The 21,213-nt window shown below is 43.9% G+C and overlaps 1 protein-coding gene across 1 annotated transcript in view; it reads left to right on the forward strand.

Annotated features, from left to right (window-relative positions):
- Positions 1–4,916: 4,916 nt before the first annotated feature.
- LOC124788445 (organic cation transporter 1-like) overlaps positions 4,917–21,213 on the forward strand; it is a 113,988-nt gene continuing 97,691 nt past the window's right edge. Inside the window, exons 1-2 of the mRNA XM_047255717.1 lie at positions 4,917–5,119; positions 13,425–13,582. Of these exons, the coding sequence (XP_047111673.1) occupies positions 4,917–5,119; positions 13,425–13,582 (361 nt within the window). The remainder of the gene's footprint in view (positions 5,120–13,424; positions 13,583–21,213) is intronic.

The raw sequence follows: 21,213 nt of genomic DNA on the forward strand, positions 1-21,213 counted from the left end.
TAATTTTCACAAGGATTTAAAGTCACTTAGTCTTGTACAAAAAGGTGTGCATTATTCAGGAACACACATTTTCAATAACTTGCTAGCAGCATAAAAAGCTTAACAACCAATGAAATTCAGTTTAAGAGAAGCCTAAAGGATTTATTGGTGGACAACTACTTCATTGATGAATTTCTCAGTAAAACCAACTGATTTGTGTATATATAAAGTACAATATAACTTCTGCGCAATTTCAGTGCAGTAATGTGTTCATTGTAAATAAGTATTACATTAGTTGTATTGCATTTTTATTACCTTATAAATAAATAAAAAACTTTTTATTTTAATTTCAGTGCATTAGTATTTGTAAAATGACTTTCATATATTGTTCATTAAGAAATGACGATCATTCCACTTGGGACCTGTGGAATGGTACATTAGCTTATTTGTTTTAGATGTAAATATTTGTCATGTATTGTTTTTCAAATGGCTCTGAGCACTACATTGTTGTTTTTCTGACAAGTTCCACATCCTGGAGGACCTCCTCTCTACAGATGAATTGGAATGAAAGTAAATCCAATCTAATCTTACCAAGCACCAGTACGTTGTGCACAAGAAAAATACATGTAACGTTATGGACTGGCTAATATAGCTTTTCATTCCTTTAGATTGTAGGTGTACTGGATATTATGTTCCACTGCGATCACAAAAACAAAATTTCATCGCCTAACGTTGAGTTAGAAGTTTTTTGTTGTGTAGACGATAGTGGGTAATGTTCTACATTGGAAAAACTGTAACTGTCGTTTTCTGGCGAATATGAGTTCTTATTCTCAATTTGTTGGTTTTTCCTGTGGAGCCTAGAAAGGTGAAACATTATTATATACTATTAGGAGTTTCGAGAGAAAGCAGCATCTGTTATTGCAAATAATGCTCAAGAAACAGTGGATACAATAAACGAACTATCAACTGACGTTTTTAGAAATTTTTCGGTAATGATTCCCTTTTCAAACACCATTTTCGGATAAACGATTGCAGGCTTTCAAACAACTACGCACCCTCCGACTCAACGTTGAAATCTTTAAAGTTTTGGCTGGTTTCGTTGTCTAGGGGCTGGGATATATAGTTGCCGCATTACAGGCCAAATACTGCTGAGTCTACAGTATACGATAAGAATGCACACATGAATCGAATGGTCAAATGTTTCTATCACTCGGCAGTTGCGAATTATTAAAGTAACATACATTTGTAAATGAAAGATTGCAATTAATTAAAATCTGCAGGTACTATCTTAACGACTTTAATTGATGAGTACGATAGTAGAAGTACTTTTGAGAATGTGGTATATTTCTGCAAAACACTTATTGGTTTCGATGCCCAGCAATTAAATAAAATATAAGTTGAATAACAGGGAAACAATAGATTCCTACAGGGCGTAATTAGTTACGAACAATAACACAGCTCGCGAGTCATTCACTTCTAAACGCACACTACGTCTTCACTGTAGAAGCGACGGAATTCTCACAAGTGCACAAGTCGGCACTGCGAAGTTTCTCTATCTGCCGCGACCACGCGCAAACTGCTCCGCTGTCAAAGTCTTTCCGCCGACTGTGCGTCCGTCGCGCTGTACTGTCCGCATCCAGCACTCACTCCCGTGTGTTCTGTCCCGTACTCTCCACAACCGCCCCTAGTCCTCTCTGGAAACTCGCTTCCATCCAGTCTCCCGATTCACGACCGCTCCAATTGGCTAGCGTCCTCGCGCCATGTCTTCATGCCAACGCACAGTCACAATCATAATGAAACATATACCAAATACTGGATTTACATTTTAATAACTTGAAATTAAATACATATTCCTATGGCTGGACCACAAACACGCTCTAACACACATTATTAAATACATAAACAATTAAATAAACATATATCAAATTACCGAACAACATTACTCCCCCCCACCTCCCCTTTGAGTAAAGACTGCCACATTTGCACATTTGACACATTGCATTCCCTTCCAGTCTTCACTGTACTGGTAGATAGGACTGCTTGGCTGTGGAAGTGGAAGGGTAGCCCACAACATAGACAACAGTATTCACAATTACAAGCACCGAAGCTTTAAAGATCTTCCAGCAATAAAGGCTCTTAAATCTCAATTAAGCAAGGACATAAACTTTGTTACAAACATATGTTAACCTTCAACCAGTGAATAACCCCAATAAAGAATTACCAACCAATAAAACGTAGATAAAGGACTGCTTTACAAGAATGCTTAAATTAAGTAAAATCATGAAAGCTAAGTTACAAATTTTATGTTAAGCTTCAACAGGTGAATTACCCCAATAAATATTTCTCATTTAAATAAAACATAGATGGGAAAATGCCTTACCAAAATATTTGAATTGTGTTAAATCATGAATAGCTGAGTCACAACTTTTCTCACAAACTACTTGGGAACTTACAGCAAATGAACAAGTTTGATCTGTTTAACCAAAAGGTAACTGCCAAGACCAAGCGACCGAAACCTCTCAGAGCGGACGACCGCCCCAACGCTGGTCATCAACCGACATCGTCACGGCCCAGTGGCCACCGTGCTAAAACAGACTAACGTTTCGGTAAGCGACCGACAGCAACACAGGAGTAACAGTGACTCAAAGTCGGCGTACGCCTTACGAAACACAACACACCCTGAAGTGGGAGCAGACACAGCTGACTAGCGGCCATACAACCACGAGCAAACAAATCTCACGCCGCCCGTACCAACGTGGGAAATGATAGCGAGCGACAAGACGCCACGCGCAAAGCAGCAACCGTGCCTACCCCTCGACCACAGAATGTGCCCTGTCTCCTTGTCTATGGTAATAAAATTTATAGCACACAAGAAACGATTTAATAATAGCATTAGTTCAACGCATGATCAGTTAACAGTTAGGTTCAGTAAAGATTTACCAACGGATTTACCTTCAAACCAACTTCCGGACCACAGGCGGAAATTAGTAAATTTGGCATAAGTTTTCACCAGACCGATAAACAAGAAATCAAATTAAACATTTGCCAAATTACAGTCAGGATACGCAAGCCCTTCAAGACCTTGCTATCTTACTCACAGTTATCATTAACGGCGAAACATACACAAATGAATGAGAAGAAATTCACCATTCAAAGCAAAAAAAAACAACACACCACACAAGTTAATTAATTTAACTTGCAGACGAACCAGTCACTGAAAGCTCAGTTCCACAAGATTAGGACTAACCTCACTCGACAGCAATACATTTGTGTGCGCGATAACTAGGTTGCCCAAACAGGACTCCAAAACCCAAAACAACAGGTCACACGTTAGCTGTCTTGTTCTCGGATACTAGGCACCACCGGGCTAAGGCAATCGCGACGAAAAAGAAATCTCTGAAATTACAGCTGCTTGCAGCCAAACAAACGAGTCAGGGTTAATGAACGTAAAGCACAAGCCACTGTTCCAGCCGGAGCGTAACCTTTTCAATGCACATACGGACAGAACAACACACGTGGGCATAAAGGGAGCAGCAGATGCGTACCAAGCAACTATACTGCGCCAAAATACGACCCACGTCAGGTCCACAAACCGGAGCACTGCTCCCGGAGCTGGTGTCTGCTCGCTGGACTGCCGCAGCTCTCTGTCCTCCGGAAAGCGATGTTGACTGCCGCCTTGCTCAACGCTCCCTTCTCGGCCGTGCACAACAACTCCTCTCTTGTCGCCTCAGAGTGCGGCCGCAATGTCCGTTCTCCCCTGCTGTCCGCCCCAGACTCCCGTACTCGCACTCACTCCCTCGTTAGGACCCGCTCCGACAGGAGGCGCTCGCGATCGCACATAGTGCCAACCTCGACCAGAGGAGTAATCGATAGCATCTTGCACCCGAGAGCCGCGCCACGGCTCATTCACATTATCATTCGCTTACAGTTCTAGGAACTTGTACATGAAGACCATATTTGTGCAAAGTAAATAACAACATATTAAAGCAGCAATAGATTCATGGATGAAACAAGGTGGATTTACAACATTTCAATTATGTTTTAATCCTGTAGAAATATATTTATTTTCCATCACAGACCACTTATTCATTTCTCACTCAGTACCTCACAAAAGAAGTGAAGCACCGAAAAGGAAGGAGGAAACGAATTGAAAATTCATCAGTTGAGGGCTTTGTGACTTACTGCAGTGACTAAAAAACCGAGTCAAATTTTCAAAAATCCTGGAAGTGTTAGCCCATTTATCAGAATGGCGTTACGAGCACTCAGTCCTGGATGCATGCACTGGTTCGATTGCCGTTGTATCCGAGGCAAGCTGACCTACATGAGTTGTAACTCGTCCTCTATCTCCTGGCGTGCCTCCGGCATGGATGTATGTGATGTCCTTAGGTTAGTTAGGTTTAAGTAGTTCTAAGTTGACATCCGAGCTTGCCCAACGTGTGTTCTGTCAGGCAGAGATATGGGCATCTCGTTGGCCATGGGAGTACCTCATCAACATGCTTGGTGCTTCACTTTGTCAGAAAATTAGGCAAATTTAACGTACTAGTAGTTTAATTCGTAACTGTCCTTTTCCACACAAAGTCTTTCACTGTTTAGTCCACATAGTAGGACTGAGTGGTGTTTTCCGAAAGAGGTTCCTTACACTCTAGTCCTATCAGTAGAAGACAGCTGTGGAATGAATCCAGTGCACCACACGAAACACAGGGGAGCGAACGAGCATCAGTAAACGATAATTCTCTTTGGTGTCCTGTGGCTGATTCTAGTTTTTTGTCAGGCAATACAACAGTGTGTAAACCAAATTTCTCAAACGGTTTCTGGATTTTGTCCTAGATTACTAGTTGTATCCAGTGCTATAGTTTTCAGATTATGTTGTAAAATGCATTAATAATGAGGTTCTACGTATGTTACACAGGGAAGGAGGGACATTCAGCAAGTGCCTGATGTACAACGGAAGCGCCCTGGACGGTGCTTCCGAGGTGCCCTGCCAGCACGGCTGGGAGTACGACGACACGTGGTACACTCAGACGGTGCCGTCAGAGATGAACTGGGTCTGCGACGACATGCACATTGTCAGTGACGCCATGTTCTATCCACAGAATATTGGAGCAGTCCTGGGACTGCTGTTAGGCTACATGGGTGACATGTAATTAAAAAAATCCTTCTATTCTTATTGCCTTTGTATTTTCTGTTACCATTTGGTCTTAAAGGATCTGAACAATCCCTGTTTGTCAGTACAAGAACGGGTAGTGGCACTGCAATCGCTCGTACACCAGAGCGCTACATCTGACTGGGGGGAGCAGTGAGCCACTTGGAGAGCTGGCACACGCTGAGTTGAAAGCTCACAAACAACCAGCAGAAGTGGCCGCCAGCTCTCCATGCAACCACGTGGCGGTAGGAATAATGCACAGTACGTCCATGAAATGTAGTTCACAGTTAGGGAGGAACCTTTACTTGAAGCAAAATGACTTCCTGCAAAGGAGAAGAAGATTCAGTGAGGTCAGGCTGAAGCAGGTCTTATCTGAAAAATCCCCTCAGATGTCTGGCAAATGTTTTATGAGTGCGTGCATGGCGAGAACAGGGCCCCAGGGTGTCGCGTTATTTCTTCCTAGCCAGTGCTGATATTTAACTCTCTGACTATACTTTTTCTTCGAATTCTTGTGGAGCAGCCACAATTGTATTTTGTAAATTTCAGTAGCCGCACAACAGCTGCTGAATCAAAAATATTTTTATTGCCTACACGACTGATTTCTGAACACTAAAATTCTATCATCTGGAGTAAAAAAAAAAAAAAAAAAAAGAAAAGAAGAATGTTTTACCGATTGAGGTAATCTCCCCCCTCCTACCACCTGCCCCCCTTCTCCCCCAGCGTTGTCATGGAACGAAAATTTCGGTCACACAGCATGGGAACTGTTCACGGCATCCTTGGTCACCCATTTGCAATTCAGGTGCAGAAATTTGCATCAATGACAACACTGGAATGGGAGACGACCTCAGTCAGTTAAGTGTTTTTTTTGTTGTACACCAGACGATGGAATTTTAGTGTTATGTAGTAAACAGCAAAAATGTTGTTGATCCAATAACTGTTGTGTGCATCGTTCAACGTACAAAATTTTGTATAAAATACATAATTGAACCATCAGGAACTTTTATATTAAACCCAAATATCTTCCGGCTTCAGTCTTGGACCATATTAATGGATACTACAAAAAGATACAAATAATTGTATGTAGTATTCAGAAAATGTTAACTGTTCTTTACAAAGAAGTGCAAAATAACATGAATACTTATAGGGTTAAAATGGTTTAAGCCACCATATTGCATTAGTCATTTCTAAAAATCTGTAGTGCATGCCATCAATGTAAATTTGTGACACAGGACTTTTCAAGCAAACACACAAATACTAAATGTACACAGAGCAGTACTGAAGAGAATATCCGAACCGTAAATTTCACTTTATAAAAAATGTTGATAAGTTTGTCAAAGATCTTTAAAAGAAAATTTTTCTTGTATGGTATAAAAATATCTCGATGACATGTTACATGGTAATGTAGAGGACTATACTATCTTTGGTGAACGTACTAGGTATAGTTTCACATGTAAACAGAAAACGAAGTTTCTATCTCCAGGCATAAGATAACATAGATGTTACAATGCGAGGTGGGAAACATTTTATAACCCTAATGTCAAACAGTATCATATTCATTGCATATACGTAATGAAATGCATGAGTATATAAACAAACGTCAATTATATCATAAATGTAATGGAAATCGCACCTGTAACATTAAAACAAGCTAAAATACGGTGCTCTTAAATGGGTTGAAATGTCACTCAGTGTTCATATGCATCCAGGTTATAGTAGTACTGTCACATGTCGACTATATTTAAAGGACATCTTCATCTGTTAATAAAGTTACATTACAGTGCGTAACTAGAAGCTTAGTATATCAGTAGTGCTAGTATCATAATGAAGGGAAGGGACTAAATAACAACAGTGTAACCAACCATGTACTCAAATTGGGCTTAAAGGAATATTGACAACGTATGTGTATAGTAGTGGTAGCGATGAGTAACATTATTTAAACAATGTAAACCTTAAGATAAAGGCATTAGGGGCTCAACCATTGAGTGTACATTTTGCAAAGCCTATAGAAAAAATTCTGCTCATAATCAGTTAAAGTGATTGCTAAACAAAATACGTATTTGCATATGTACACACTTAAACACATTACCTGGAATGTAGATATCGAGTTACAGATGACTTATCTAATATATCTATACATATTGGTTATGTACATAACAGTATTTAACAACACAGTTTTAAGTGAAAAGAAATATGTGACCTGTTGTTCATTAAAATGAGAACTACATCTTGGGAGTACAAACGTACTTTAGGTGAGGACAACTTATTGACCAGAAGTCCATGTCAAATATAATAAAAGTTGAAAATAGAATTACTGAATGTTTAGCATATTCAGTGTAAAACAGCAGGACAGAAGTTACAAACATTTTATAAATGTTTATAATGAACAATTGTAATACACAGGATGTGGATAACAAACTATGACATAACTTATTTGTACTGCAATCGCGTAGTGAAGAATCCTGACAGGGGTATAAGAAAACTGTGTGCAATAAAAGTGTCATTAACATCACGTGTTGGACTCCAGAAAAACTTTTTGGTCGGACGTACATTTGGAAAGACCACGCTTATATGGCCCTAATTGGCGTGAAAATCCTAGAAGGTGTTGCAATTTGTGAACATCGTAAAAATTCGTTGAGTCTACGAGAAACATAGATCTGAAAATATCCGACTTTAGTGTGGTTTACATACTTTACAGCTACTTCTAGCAGTCGACTGGACCACTTTCATTTGGCTGCTTCACTACGTATTCAGCATTTGTTAGCTGAAATAATTCCTGCCAACTTCACTGTGTTGTTTCAATGACTCTTAACCACGTCACGCAGCGGTTACATCTTTCTCGCCATATTTGGCAGCAAAATATGTTATCTCTGGCGGTCACCTCTCTGGATGACGCCATCGCTGCCGTGTGCGGGGGGAGGAAGCCGTTTGCGAGTGCGGTATCCCTCGCTTATGGAATGGTGGGCTGCCACTGCCACACCTCGGCTTTGCACTGCACTCATGCGATTTAGCAACGTTAAAGCGGATGAAATGAGGAGCTCTCGGGAATTTTATTATGCTGTCCTTCGCGATCTTTATGAGTGTGCTCGAGACGTCCCATCTACATCTACATTTATACTCCGCAAGCCACCCAACGGTGTGTGGCGGAGGGCACTTTACGTGCCACTGTCATTACCTCCCTTTTCTGTTCCAGTCGCGTATGGTTCGCGGGAAGAACGACTGTCTGAAAGCCTCCGTGCGCGCTCGAATCTCTCTAATTTTACATTCGTGATCTCCTCGGGAGGTATAAGTAGGGGGAAGCAATATATTCGATACCTCATCCAGAAACGCACCCCCTCGAAACCTGGCGAGCAAGCTACACCGCGATGCAGAGCGCCTCTCTTGCGGAGTCTGCCACTCGAGGTTGCTAAACACCTCCGTAACGCTGTCACGGTTACCAAATAACCCTGTGACGAAACGCGACGCTCTTCTTTGGATCTTCTCTACCTTCTCTGTCAACCCTATCTGGTACGGATCGCACACTGATGAGCAATACTCAAGTATAGGTCGAACGAGTGTTTTGTAAGCCACCTCCTTTTTAAGGACTCTCCCAATGAATCTCAACCTGGTACCCGCCTTACCAACAATTACTTTTATGTGATCATTCCACTTCAAATCGTTCCGCACGCATACTCCCCGATATTTTACAGAAGTAACTGCTACCAGTGTTTGTTCCGCTACCATATAATCATACAATAAAGGATCCTTCTTTCTATGTATTCGCAATACATTACATTTGTCTATGTTAAGGGTCCCCTGCCACTCCCTGCACCAAGTGCCTTTCCGCTGCAGATCTTCCTGCATTTCGCTACAATTTTGTAATGCTGCAACGTCTCTGTATACTACAGCATCATCTGCGAAAAGCCGCATGGAACTTCCGACACTATCTACTAGGTCATTTATATATATTGTGAAAAGCAATGGTCCCATAACACTCCCCTGTGGCACGCCAGAGGTTCCTTTAACGTCTGTAGACGTCTCTCCATTGATAACAACATGCTGTGTTCTGTTTGCTAAAAACTCTTCAATCCAGCCACACAGCTGGTCTGATATTCCGTCGGCTCTTACTTTGTTTATCAGGTGACAGTGCGGAACTGTATCGAACGCCTTCCGGAAATCAAGGAAAATAGCATCTACCTGGGAGCCTGTACCTAATATTTTCTGGGTCTCATGAACAAATAAAGCGAGTTGGGTCTCACACGATCGCTGTTTCCGGAACCCATGTTGATTCCTACAGAGTAGACTCTGGGTTTCCAAAAACGACATGTTACGCGAGCATAAAACATATTCTAAAATTCTACAACAGCTCGACGTCAGAGATATAGGTCTATAGTTATGCGCATCTGCTCGACGACCCATTTTGAAGACTGGGACTACCTGTGCTCTTTTCCAATCATTTGGAACCTTCCGTTCCTCTAGAGACTTGCGGTACACGGCTGTTAGAAGGGGGGCACTGAGAGTTATGAATGTCGTTACCTGTCGGCGAAACTCCCGTAACTCAAAATACTGCAATTAGATGGTCTTCTTTTGCCTTCCCAGCCACGTTCGGTTCTCCAGTATGAATTGGCGTCTGTGTATGATCTAATTTGGCTTCCAACGTTACCTCCAAGGAAGTGTCTCAGTACCATTCGTTCTGTAGGTGGTAGCGAGTGGTCATCCCAACCAGATATAATGCGTGAACTCTCTCGGTATTTTTCCGATCTCTATACTGGAGTGGAATATGACGGAATACGGCCTGCTGATTTTACTTCCTCCTTGACAGTGCTGTTACGCCAACTCTCCATGAGGAGTTTTTGGCAGTTTTCACCGTGATTACGTTCATGACATTCCAATTCACTCTCCTTCCCGCACATTGCCGGGTTTGAATGTTCTTCCCGAAGAAATTTATGTTCGGATTTGGCCTCTGATAGGAGATACGGTAACGTATATGGTGCATGAAATGGTGCAAGGGGCCTACATCCCACCCTACGTTAAGATCGGAAGAATTGTTTTAATTACCAAAAGACGCTACTCAATTTTAGTCATAAACAGCCGTCTGTCGGTTTTGCTCGCTGGCGTGGTCGCGCGTTATCGAAGCTGTCTTCTGGGTCGTACTCGCTTGCTGAATGTCGTGATCTCGACTGCCTCCTCTGTCCTTTTAACGGGAGGTTTACTATCCATTGATTTTAGTCGTGCGAGTGACGGGGTTAGTCAAGTTATTCTGTAGCGAGTGTTGACAGCTGTTGGTTTTAATGATGCTGCACGAAGGACGTTCACGTCTCTACTGGCATTGAGGCGTCTACTGATGTGAACGGTGGTCTTCCCCCCCCCCCCCCCCCCCCCATAGAAGTGTTCGAGTCGAGGTGTAGTCCGCTATCTATGTCGCTATTCGCGCTTCTTCTGGAACCCATTTTGAGGCCCATAGTTGCTCGACTGGATGGCAGGTCGTTATTGGGCGAAAGGTTTATCGTTCGCGCGTGCGCCGTTGGCTTTATGGTGCTTCTTCCTTCTCATGACGACATACCGATGTTCAAGGACTGTAGGACGCATTTTGTCGTCTTAAGAGAGCACAGGTTAACGACCGGAGACACTGATAACTCAGTGTGCGGGGATCTGACGCGGTTGAGATTCCATGGGCTTTTTCGGTCGCCTGCAATCGATCGTTGGGTATTGTTATCGATTGTTGTCCGATGAAGATTGGTGGGTTAAACTGGACATCCGTCACGGACTGGATTCAACGAGCGATACTTGGGAAGCGACAATCTCCACTGACATTCTCCTGCGTCCCGATTCAACCTTGTTCCTCAGAACAGAGAACTATACAGTTGTGTGGCATATCGGGCTCTATGTTCATTAAGTGGTGGGGAGCGGTTATGATCCGGAACCTTGTGCCTTTTTCCAATATATGGTTTCTGCCCAATGGATAGGTTGCCACACTGCCGTCCACTTTTTGCGAATATGCTGTATCTCGTCTTTAGTCGTCACGGAGTTGGATAATGTGTAGAAATCCTTTACTGTTGGAATGTTTCATTCCTGTTACCTTGTTTTTGGTAAAATTGACAAAGAAAAGTGGTGAGTTAACCGGTCGTCGTGGAATTCTCATTACCGTCCCCTTTCTGGTGTATCTTTACACAGTTTATTTCATTTTTGCTTAAGTAATGGAAAAATAAGTTGTTGCTGGGTACGACTAAAAATGATACATTTTTTTTTCCTTTTAAGTGGTGAAAGCCATGTAGGATTTTGTTCCACCATGTTCCTTCCTTTTTAGAGTAGCAAGTAATTTCAGATAAATAAAAATAAAAGATAAATAAAGAAAAGGCCAGTACTATGTGATAGTCAAGCGCAGTGACAGTCGGGGGGAGAGGGGGGGGGGGGGGGGAGCGAGGGGGGGGGGAGGCATCGTGGTTAGGCCACGGCATGCGACCCTGGCCCACCTCGTCTCCACCCAGCCTTAAGTTGCCCCTGTCTCTGTTCGTTCTTGCCGTTACAAGCAAAAAAAAAAAAATTAATATTGTCCAAGAACTGTAAGGTAGCAGCGTGTGGTGTGTTCCTGGTTCGCACCCCACCGGATCCAAAACTTTCAGTATTAACCTTCGCGTTTAATAATAAAAAAAATTAAGAAGGAGACAGAGGTTCGAATCCTGGTCAGGCACAAGTTTTCAACTTTTCCCATTCATTTAAATGAATTCTTCCTGACAGCTAATGTCTTTAATTCCTTTGTGTCTTGTTTAATAATGGCTGCTGGATCAAAATAACCGAAAGACGAGACATTCGATATACACTACTAGCCATTAAAATTACTACACCACGAAGACGATGTGCTACGGACGCGAAATTTAACCGACAGGAAGAGGATGCTGTGATATGCAAATGATTAGCTTTTCAGAGCATTCACAAAAGGTTGGCGCCAGTGGCAATACCTACAACGTTCTGACATGAGGAAAGTTTCCCACCGAATTCTCATACACAAACAGCAGTTGACCGGCGTTGGCTGGTGAAACGTTGTTGTGATGGTTCCTGTAAGGAGGAGAAATGCGTGCCATCACGTTTCCGACGTTGATAAAGGTCGGATTGTAGCGTATCGCGATTGCGGTTTATCGTATCGCGACATTGCTACTCGCGTTGGTCGAGATCCAATGACTGTTAGCAGAATATGGAATCGGTGGGTTCAGGACGGTAATACGAAACGCCGTGCTGGATCCGAACATCCTCGTATCACTAGCAGTCGAGATGACAGGCAACTTATCCGCATGGCTGTAACGGATCGTGCAGCCACGTCTCGATCTCTGAGTCAACAGATGGGGACGTTTTCAAGACAATAACCATCTGCACGAACAGTTCGACGACGTTTGCAGCAGCATGGACTATGAGCTCGGAGACCATGGCTGCGGTTACCCTTGACGCTGCATCACAGACAGGAGCGCCTGCGACGGTGTACTCAACGACGAACCTGGGTGCAAGAATGGCAGAACGTCATTTTTTCGGATGAATCCAGGATCTGTTTACAGGAGCATGATGGTCGCATCCGTGTTTAGCGACATCGCGGTGGACGCACTTTGGAAGCGTGTATTCGTCATCGCCATACTGGCGTATCACCCGGCGTGATGATATGGGGTGCCATTGGTTACACGTCTCGGTCACCTCATGTCCTCAATGACGGGACTTTGAACAGTGGACGTTACATTTCGGATGTGTTGCGACCCGTGGCTCTACCCTTCATGCGAACCCTGCGAAACCCTACACTTCAGCAGGATAACGCACGGCCGCATGTAGCAGGTCCTGTATGGGCCTTTCTGGATACAGAAAATGTTCGACTGCTGCCCTGGCCGGCACATTCTCCAGATCTCTCACCAATTGAAATCGTCTGGTCAATGGTGGCCGAGAAACTGGCTCGTCACAATACGCCAGTCACTACTCTTGATGAACTGTGGTGTCGTGTTGAAGCTGCATGGGCAACTGTACCTGTACACGCCATCCAAGCTGCGTTCGACTCAATGCCCAGGCGTATCAAGACCGTTGATACGGCCAGAGGTGTTGTTCTGGGTACTGATTTCTCAAGATCTATGCACCCAAACTGCGTGAAAATGTAATCACATATCAGTTCTAGTATGAATACTCGTTTGTCATCTGCATTTGTTCTTGGTGTAGCAATTTTAATGGCCGGTAGTGCATAATTACGGCGAGGATGGCAGGCAATGTCTTCAATTCCTTTGTCTTGACGCATTTTACAGAAAAAAATCTGGGAAATGGAATAATTGTGAAGCAAGGGGATATACGCTGGTTGCAGGTACGGACGTCGCCCGCTGCAGTTGGCCTGCGTGGTGATGAACGTCGTCAGCAGGGTGGCGATGCTGTTCACGCCGTCTCTGCTCCCGCTGTTCGTCGTGGCGGAGTCGCTGGTGGGGGGCGCTGGAGGCGTCATGCTGGAGTCGGCGGTATCTGTAGGTAAGTAGGGGGAAACAATGTGTTGCAGCATCGCGAGAGCGACGTTTAGAAAAACCTTAAAAAGTATTTTTCATGGAAAGAACGGGTAACTACTCTGACAGAGAGCTTCTCGTGTTTCTTTACTCTTTTCTTCCTTGATAACTTTTCTCGAGCTTGCATCCGGGTCACGTGGACATATGTCCAGGAGCTTTGAGCCGAGAACTACACTCATGCTCATAAATTAAGGATAATGCTGATACATGGTGAAACAACGCTCTGGTGGGCGGTTTGCGGGTTTAAATGACCTCGGGGTATGACCATGCGGGTTCATTTGACGTGCGGTCGGCGCTCGGTGGCGCTGGCAGCAGTCCACATGCACAGAGGTATGTTGGTGCATTTCAGAGTCCGGTGCAGCGAGTAAGTGTGCAGACGTGTTCAGACGTGCTAATGGTGTGTTGAAAATGGCTCGAAGAGCACATATTGATGACGTTATGAAGGGTAGAGTACTAGGGCGACTGGAGGCTGGTCAAACACAGCAGGTCGTATCACGGGCCCTCTGTGTGCCACAAAGTGTGATCTCAAGATTATGGCAACTATTCCAGCAGACCGGAAACGTGTCCAGGCGCTGCAGTACGGACGTCCACAGTGTACAACACCACAAGAAGACCGATATCTCACCTTCAGTGCCCACAGACGGCCACGGAGTACTGCAGGTAGCCTTGCTCGGGACCTTACCGCAGCCACCGGTACAGCTGTCTCCAGACGCACAGCTTACAGACGACTGAACAGACATGGTTTATTCGCCCGGAGACCTGCAAGGTGCATTCCCCTGACTCCTGGTCACAGGAGGGACCGTAAAGCCTGGTGTCAAGAACACAGTACATGGTCACTGGAACAGTGGTCCCAGGTTATGTTCACGGACGTCCAGGTATAGTCTGAACAGTGATTCCCGCCGGGTTTTCATCTGGCGTGAACCAGGAAACAGATACCAAACCCTTAATGTCCTTGAAACGGACCTATATGGAGGTCGTGGTTTGATGGTGTGTGATGGGTTTATGATTGATGCACATACACCCCTGCATGTCTTTGACAGAGGAACTGTAAGAGGTCAGGTGTATTGGGACGTCATTTTGCCTTTTCAGTGGTGCGTGCAGTGGGTCCCACCTACCTCCTGATGGATGATAACGCACGGCGCCACCGAGCTGCCATCGTGCAGGAGTACATCGGAACGGAAGATATCAGGCGAATGGAGCGGCCTGCCTGTTCTCCAGACCTAAACCCCCTTTTGGTCGACCTATTGCTACACGTCTTCCAACCCCTAGGACTCTGCCGGAGCTCTGACAGACACTGGTGCAAGAATGGGAGGCTATACCCCAGCAGCTGCTCGACTACCTGATCCAGAGTATATCATCCTGTTGTGCGGCCTGTGTACGTGTGCATTGTGATCAAATCCCATATTGATGTGGGGGTACATGCGCAGGAAACAGTGGCGTTTTGTAGCACATGTGTTTCCAAGCGGTTTCCTCAACTTATCACCAATACCGTGGACTTACAGATCTGTGTCGTGTGTGTTCCATATGTGCCTATGCTATTAGCGCCAGTTTTGTCTAGTGCCACGTTGTGTGGCACCGCATTCTGCAATTATCCTTAATTTATGAGCATGAGTGTAGTTGGCGAGGCCCTGACTGTCGAATGCACGCTGCTGCTGCCCTTATGTGGCCAAGCTACCTTCTGCGAAAACACCGCTACTCACTGCGGTGCCTTATATGGTAATTTTATCGTTGCGAGCCCGCTTGAGCCTTCCAGTGGCTGTGTTCCAAGCTGTGTTCAGCTGCAGAGCTGAATGTTTATTAAGGATGTTGTCAGTCTTTTATGACGCTACTCCAGAAACTACTGATCCGTTTAATGACAGATGTCTTGTCGAATGCAATTCAGTGTACATTTTCTGTTTCCTGCTGTCGGTGATTTCTCGGGATACCGCAGGCGGTAGCACCTCTCGTGTTCCACAAGGCGCTGTTTAGTGGTACGCACAGTGTATCCGACGTAAATGTGCCCACAACTAGACGGCATTGTATACACGCCTTGCGTTGGAAGGCTTACATTGTCTTTCAGAGGGCTCATGAGCTGTCGAATTTTTGCTGGAGCCCTGAAGACCGAAACGATTTTATGCGACTTTAGGGAACCGGTTACTATTTCCTGTTACTGAGCCACAGAACTGCAAAAACCAAAGAATTTTCACTGCTCTTCAGGTGTCTTCTTGCTAATCTTCCTCCAGAAAGATGGCTTTCCAAATCTATTACTGCAGCCGTTCTCCTTCAATACGTTGCGTACCTGGTTGAGCTCCTTTCACTGGTTACCAGCTCTTGATACGAGCTCCGCACAATGTACCATTGTACTCAGTATAGAGCGTTTCCGCTTTGGGTGATGGTAGCTGGTACCTTTCAGATACCGGTCGGTGTGAGTGGTTTTCTTCACTCTCGCTTCTTACATTCGTTTTTATGTGTATTGTACAGATCACTGATATTTCTGCTCCATGTTTGATCTATCTCTAAACGAGTGGATTATTGTTCGTTATTAATTTCATTCTTCTATCTTTACTTTTTCCCGCGATATCCGGTGTTACCATCCACTCCTTGTCAGAACTTCTACCGTTTGGATTCTTCTTTCGTTTCTGATGTTATGGTCCCAGTCGTGTTTGCACGCAAGGTGATTCCCAGCACTACATAAAAATCTTCAGACGCAGATCATCGCTTCTGGCGAGTGTGTGGACGTAAATTAAGCTGTAATACAATCAGCCCTTTTTGCAACTGCCCTTGCACCTGCATTGCAAGGAAAGTACCTTCACACCAGCCCAGAGAATTGTAGCGCGAAATGTTCAATCACTGGTACGTTCCGTTGATGAAACCGTTCACTGCGGACCAGACTCTTCGATATCAGGCTACAACAGCGCATTGTTCACGCTTGTCTTTGGTTTTGTTTCTGGCAGAATTATCAATGTAAGCCATCAAATAGGCTGTTTCCATCATAATGATAACAGTTGTAAGGTAACATATTGTTTCACTCGTGGTAAAGATGCGAGTACTAAACTGCAGTACCTGTGTTGTTATAATGTGCTGTGCAGTGTCCCTCAACATGCATGCGTGTCTGGTGCAACACACACTGCAGCGGTAGTCAACAGAACGAAATGTGGAATCATCGAGGCGACAGCCAGCGTAAAGTGAGAGATCCGCGTTCGAGTCCAGGCACGACACCAGTTTTCATTGTCACCAATGCACACGGCACCCAAAGTTTAATCCTATTCGCAAATGCAGATATGATAGGAGTCACTGAAAGCCAAAGTGGTAGAATTCAATTTTTTGCACGTTGCGATGGAGCTGAATACCTGAGAAGGAATACGCTGTGTTTTAATCTCCGTAACTGCGATTTATTTATGAAACATAAATATGATGTCATACAGTTAATGTGAGTTAGTAGTTTTTGCTCCCATTATGCACTTCTCTCTCAGAAATTCGGTTAAAATAATTGCATTATTGTTCTTAACCACCAGAATGTTACCTACTGAGTCTGTCTAATCGCTCAGCAATGTATCCTGTTTATTCTGTTTCACCGTATACACCATCTTCCTCTGCCAAAACGTCAACATGTCCAGGTTCAGATTCCTGAGCCGAACTTGCAGATGTCAGTTGGTTGCACCGGACGGATGTACGGGAGGAATGTGATCGTGTCTTTCCTTTTTTGCCTCGGTGTCATCGTTGAGACAGGTGTGTATTATGGTTTATGCATTTAATGTGAGACATCACTGCTTGACAAGTGTAGGTTTTAACCTAGACTTCAACATGGAGTGCAAACTTCCATTATAAATACAATTTCTACCTTAATAGCAACTGGACATTACAGATCTAAACAAAGAAAACAATGCTGATAGTTAGTGGCACTGTTACAATGCCTTTTTGTTTTTAGAGCGGAAACAAACACGCAAAAAAATACAGAACAACAAGACCATGAGGCCTCGCCGCTTCGGCTGTACCACTGTTCCCACGAACACACTTCACTATGGCGTGAGAGGAAGAATACGTTGGGAGGTCTCAAGCGGCTCAATTGCGAGTTATCGTTACACCGCAACAAATTTCCATGCATTATGCGTAAACCGAGTGGTGTAACTCAGAACTAATTTTATTTGTCTTAGACCACTCTGGTTCTCAGCGGCTCATATAAAGGTAGAAGTAGACACACATTTTGTGACAATTTTATTTATCTGCAAACACCGCTCGAAGAGCTCGATTTGTAACAGTTGTTGAAACAATCATCGACTAGGAACGCTACAGACACGACACAGAACGTAGTTGTGTCACACTGCTAGAACCCTCTATGTGTTATGCTCTGGATACAATACATTTCAGTTCTAAAACATCCACAACTGCAAGTTACAAGGACAAATATTAACCGTTGTAGAAATATATACCACAAACCGTTATTTTCGAAAACTTTATTTAAGCCACTAGTTTAAAAGTCTCAATAGCGTCGACTCAGGGCCCCAAGACATCGAATGTCCTTAATGTTCCTGCCGTATACGTACATTATACAGCATCCACCGCATAACTTGATACCGTAGAAGTCTTTCGAACTGTTGGGCAGCAGCTGTTACATGTTCGGTGAGCATACACCGTTGGAAAGACTTCTATTGCACCCTTTTTGAATTATATATTACTACCTTCAGCCGCTGACGGGCGTTGATATATATCAACGGGGACAGGTAAAAATGTGTGCTCCGACCGGGATTCGAATCCTGGATCTCCTGCTAACATGGCAGACGCTCCATCCAATTTTTCTGTGTTTTGGTCGTTGCAGGCGTCACAACGACCTCCGTTCAAGTTCGTTTGTTGATCCTTTCACTCAGTTTTTTTATTACAGAGGCCAACCGGCGTTCATCTGAGCCACCGAGGGCATAGAGGATAGTGCGACTGCAGGGCCTATCTCGCTCACGCCTCCCGAGAGACCCACATTCTCACTTTGTATGTCCACACACTACATTCGTAGTGTCCCTATCCAACACACCATTTCCATTTAAGTATATAGTTCTGGCAATACCGGCCATGACCTTCCTCTTCTGTGCGGATGCAAACATATTACCCGAACGCTTACGGGATTTGGAATGTCTTCCACGAGTAATTGTGTTGGGTAGGGACACTACGAATGTAGTGTGTGGACATATAAGGTGAGAATGTGCGTCTCGCGGGAGGCGTGCACGAGATAGTCCCTGAAGTCGCACTATCCTCTGTGCCCTCGGTGGCTCAGGTGGACAGAGCATCTGCCATGTAAACAGGAGATCCAGGGTTCGAGTCCCGGTCGGGGCACACATCTTCACCTGTCCCCATTGATGTGTATCGACGCCCGTAAGCAGCTGAAGGTATTAATATATAATTCAAATTTCGTTCTAGACGGCTGCAGTTCATCAATGGTGTCTGTTCTTTCAGACATGTCCGAAAGAACGGACACCATATGCATATAAGTCTATGGAATCCAGTTGCTACACTGGTTGCTGTATTACGTGGATACACGACTGGAATTCTGCGGACTTTCGATGTCTTGGGGCCTGAAGAAAACCCTACTGAGGCGTTTAAACATGTAGCCTAATGAAATTTTTCTAAAATAACGGATGATGGTAGACATTTCTACGACAATTCGACCGGCCACTGTTGCTCACTCCATATTTTAATGACGGTTTTACGAAATCTTAACCATGTCCAGTCCAAAAGACAAGTATCCTTAGTAATACGAAAACTAGTTGAAATGGATATGTAGCACTCTCGCGAGTACACGCACAAACATACACACTGAAAGTGGCTAATTAGTTTTTGTTGTAAGGTAAGGCACAGATATATTTAGTGGTATTTTGTCTCTGTGTGGTGATGTGAAGTTGAACTCGTGGTCGCCGGCCAGTTTGGCCGAGCGGTTCTAGGCGCTTCAGTCTGGAACCACGCGACCGCTACGGTCGCAGGTTCGAATCCTGCCTCGGGCATGGATGTGTGTGATGTCCTTAGGTTAGTTAGGTTTATGTAGTTCTAAGTTCTAGGGGACTGATGACCTGAGATGTTAAGTACCATAGTGCTCAGAGCCATTTGAACCATTTTTTTGAACTCGTGATTAGAGAAACAGTTAACCTCGTATGTGAGTTCGTAAGTAATCTCATAATTTTTGAAAAGTGATCAGCAATGTGAAAATTAATGAGATATGCAACATTAAACTGCATATTGCTACGCTCCAGGTGTCCTGTTAGTAATAATGCAAGCAATCTGACTGCGAGCAAAGCATGAAATATAAGTAACTACCCAAAATGCCTATCAGAAAAATATGTCACTGTTGAAATGTCAATTGTATCACACGCAAATTATAAATGCGCTTCCTGTTTGCACAATGAATTAACTCAGTACTGCTGCTTTGTCCAAACTATTGCGGCTGCTGCTGCTGTGCTAGTTAAAAACTAAATATTCAAAATACGAGGAACGTGATACGCAATGTGTGCTTTAAACTGTAGAGACATCCACAAAATTTCTGTGTTAATAAATCTCATTACTGCAATGATCATTCTCAATAAAAGTTCTGTTACTGAGAAACTCGAGAAAGCAAAATTATGTATGTGAAACCTGAAATAAAGAGACGAATGCTGATTGATGGAAAAAGAATTAAGTAAGTGTATTAATAAAATTTTGCGTGACTAAGACAAAATATTTTAACACTGGAAATACTAAAAATTCACTTTGCATTAATAGTGGAAAAGTCTGAACAAATTCTCTTTACTTTCTTACAAACACGCATGCTGTCCAGCTGTGAAGAAAAATCAGTAACTCACACATTGTTACGTTATCATAAAAATCTCCAATTCCAAATCCCTGACCAATTTAATTATTACGCTTAGATGTCTCGGCAAATGAGCTATTACAGTGCTTTTTGAAGTCTTCTGAATGAATTTGCAAAATACCTCTCCATAAATGAAAAATAATATAAGAAAATTGCTGCCGGCACACAGCACGGTCTAAAAACTTTTTACTCCATCACAAGACGCTACTCGTCACCCCCTGTCTCTGTCCCAGACTGCACGCCACTGAAAAGCACAGATTCTGTTAACAGAACCTCGGGGCGCAACCTGTTTGGCAAAGATGTTGCCCGCTGTTGAAATGGTTCAAATGGCTGTAAGCACTATGGGACTTAACATCTAAGGTTATCAGTCCCCTAGAACTAAGGACTACTTAAACCTAACTAACCGAAGGACATCGCCAGCCGCTGGTGGCCGAGCGGTTCTAGGCGTTTCGATCTGGAACCACGCGACCGCTACGGTCGCGGTTCGAATCCTGCCTCGGGCATGGATGTGTGTGATGTCCTTAGGTTAGTTAGGTTTAAGTAGTTCTACGTTCTAGGGGACTGATGACCTCAGATGTTAAGTCCTATAGTGCTCAGAGCCATTTGAACCTAAGGACATCACAAACATCCATGCCCGAGAGAGGATTCGAAGCTGTGACCGTAGCAGCAGCACGGTTCCGGACTGAAGCGCCTAGAATCGACTCGGCCACAGCGGACGGCTGCCCACTGTTACTCAGATGCTATTGAAGCTTTACTTTTCCGTGTGACATCCAACCATAGATGTTTTCAGGTGT

Source organism: Schistocerca piceifrons, chromosome 3 (genome assembly GCF_021461385.2).
Source record: "Schistocerca piceifrons isolate TAMUIC-IGC-003096 chromosome 3, iqSchPice1.1, whole genome shotgun sequence".
Classification (NCBI taxonomy): domain Eukaryota; kingdom Metazoa; phylum Arthropoda; class Insecta; order Orthoptera; family Acrididae; genus Schistocerca; species Schistocerca piceifrons.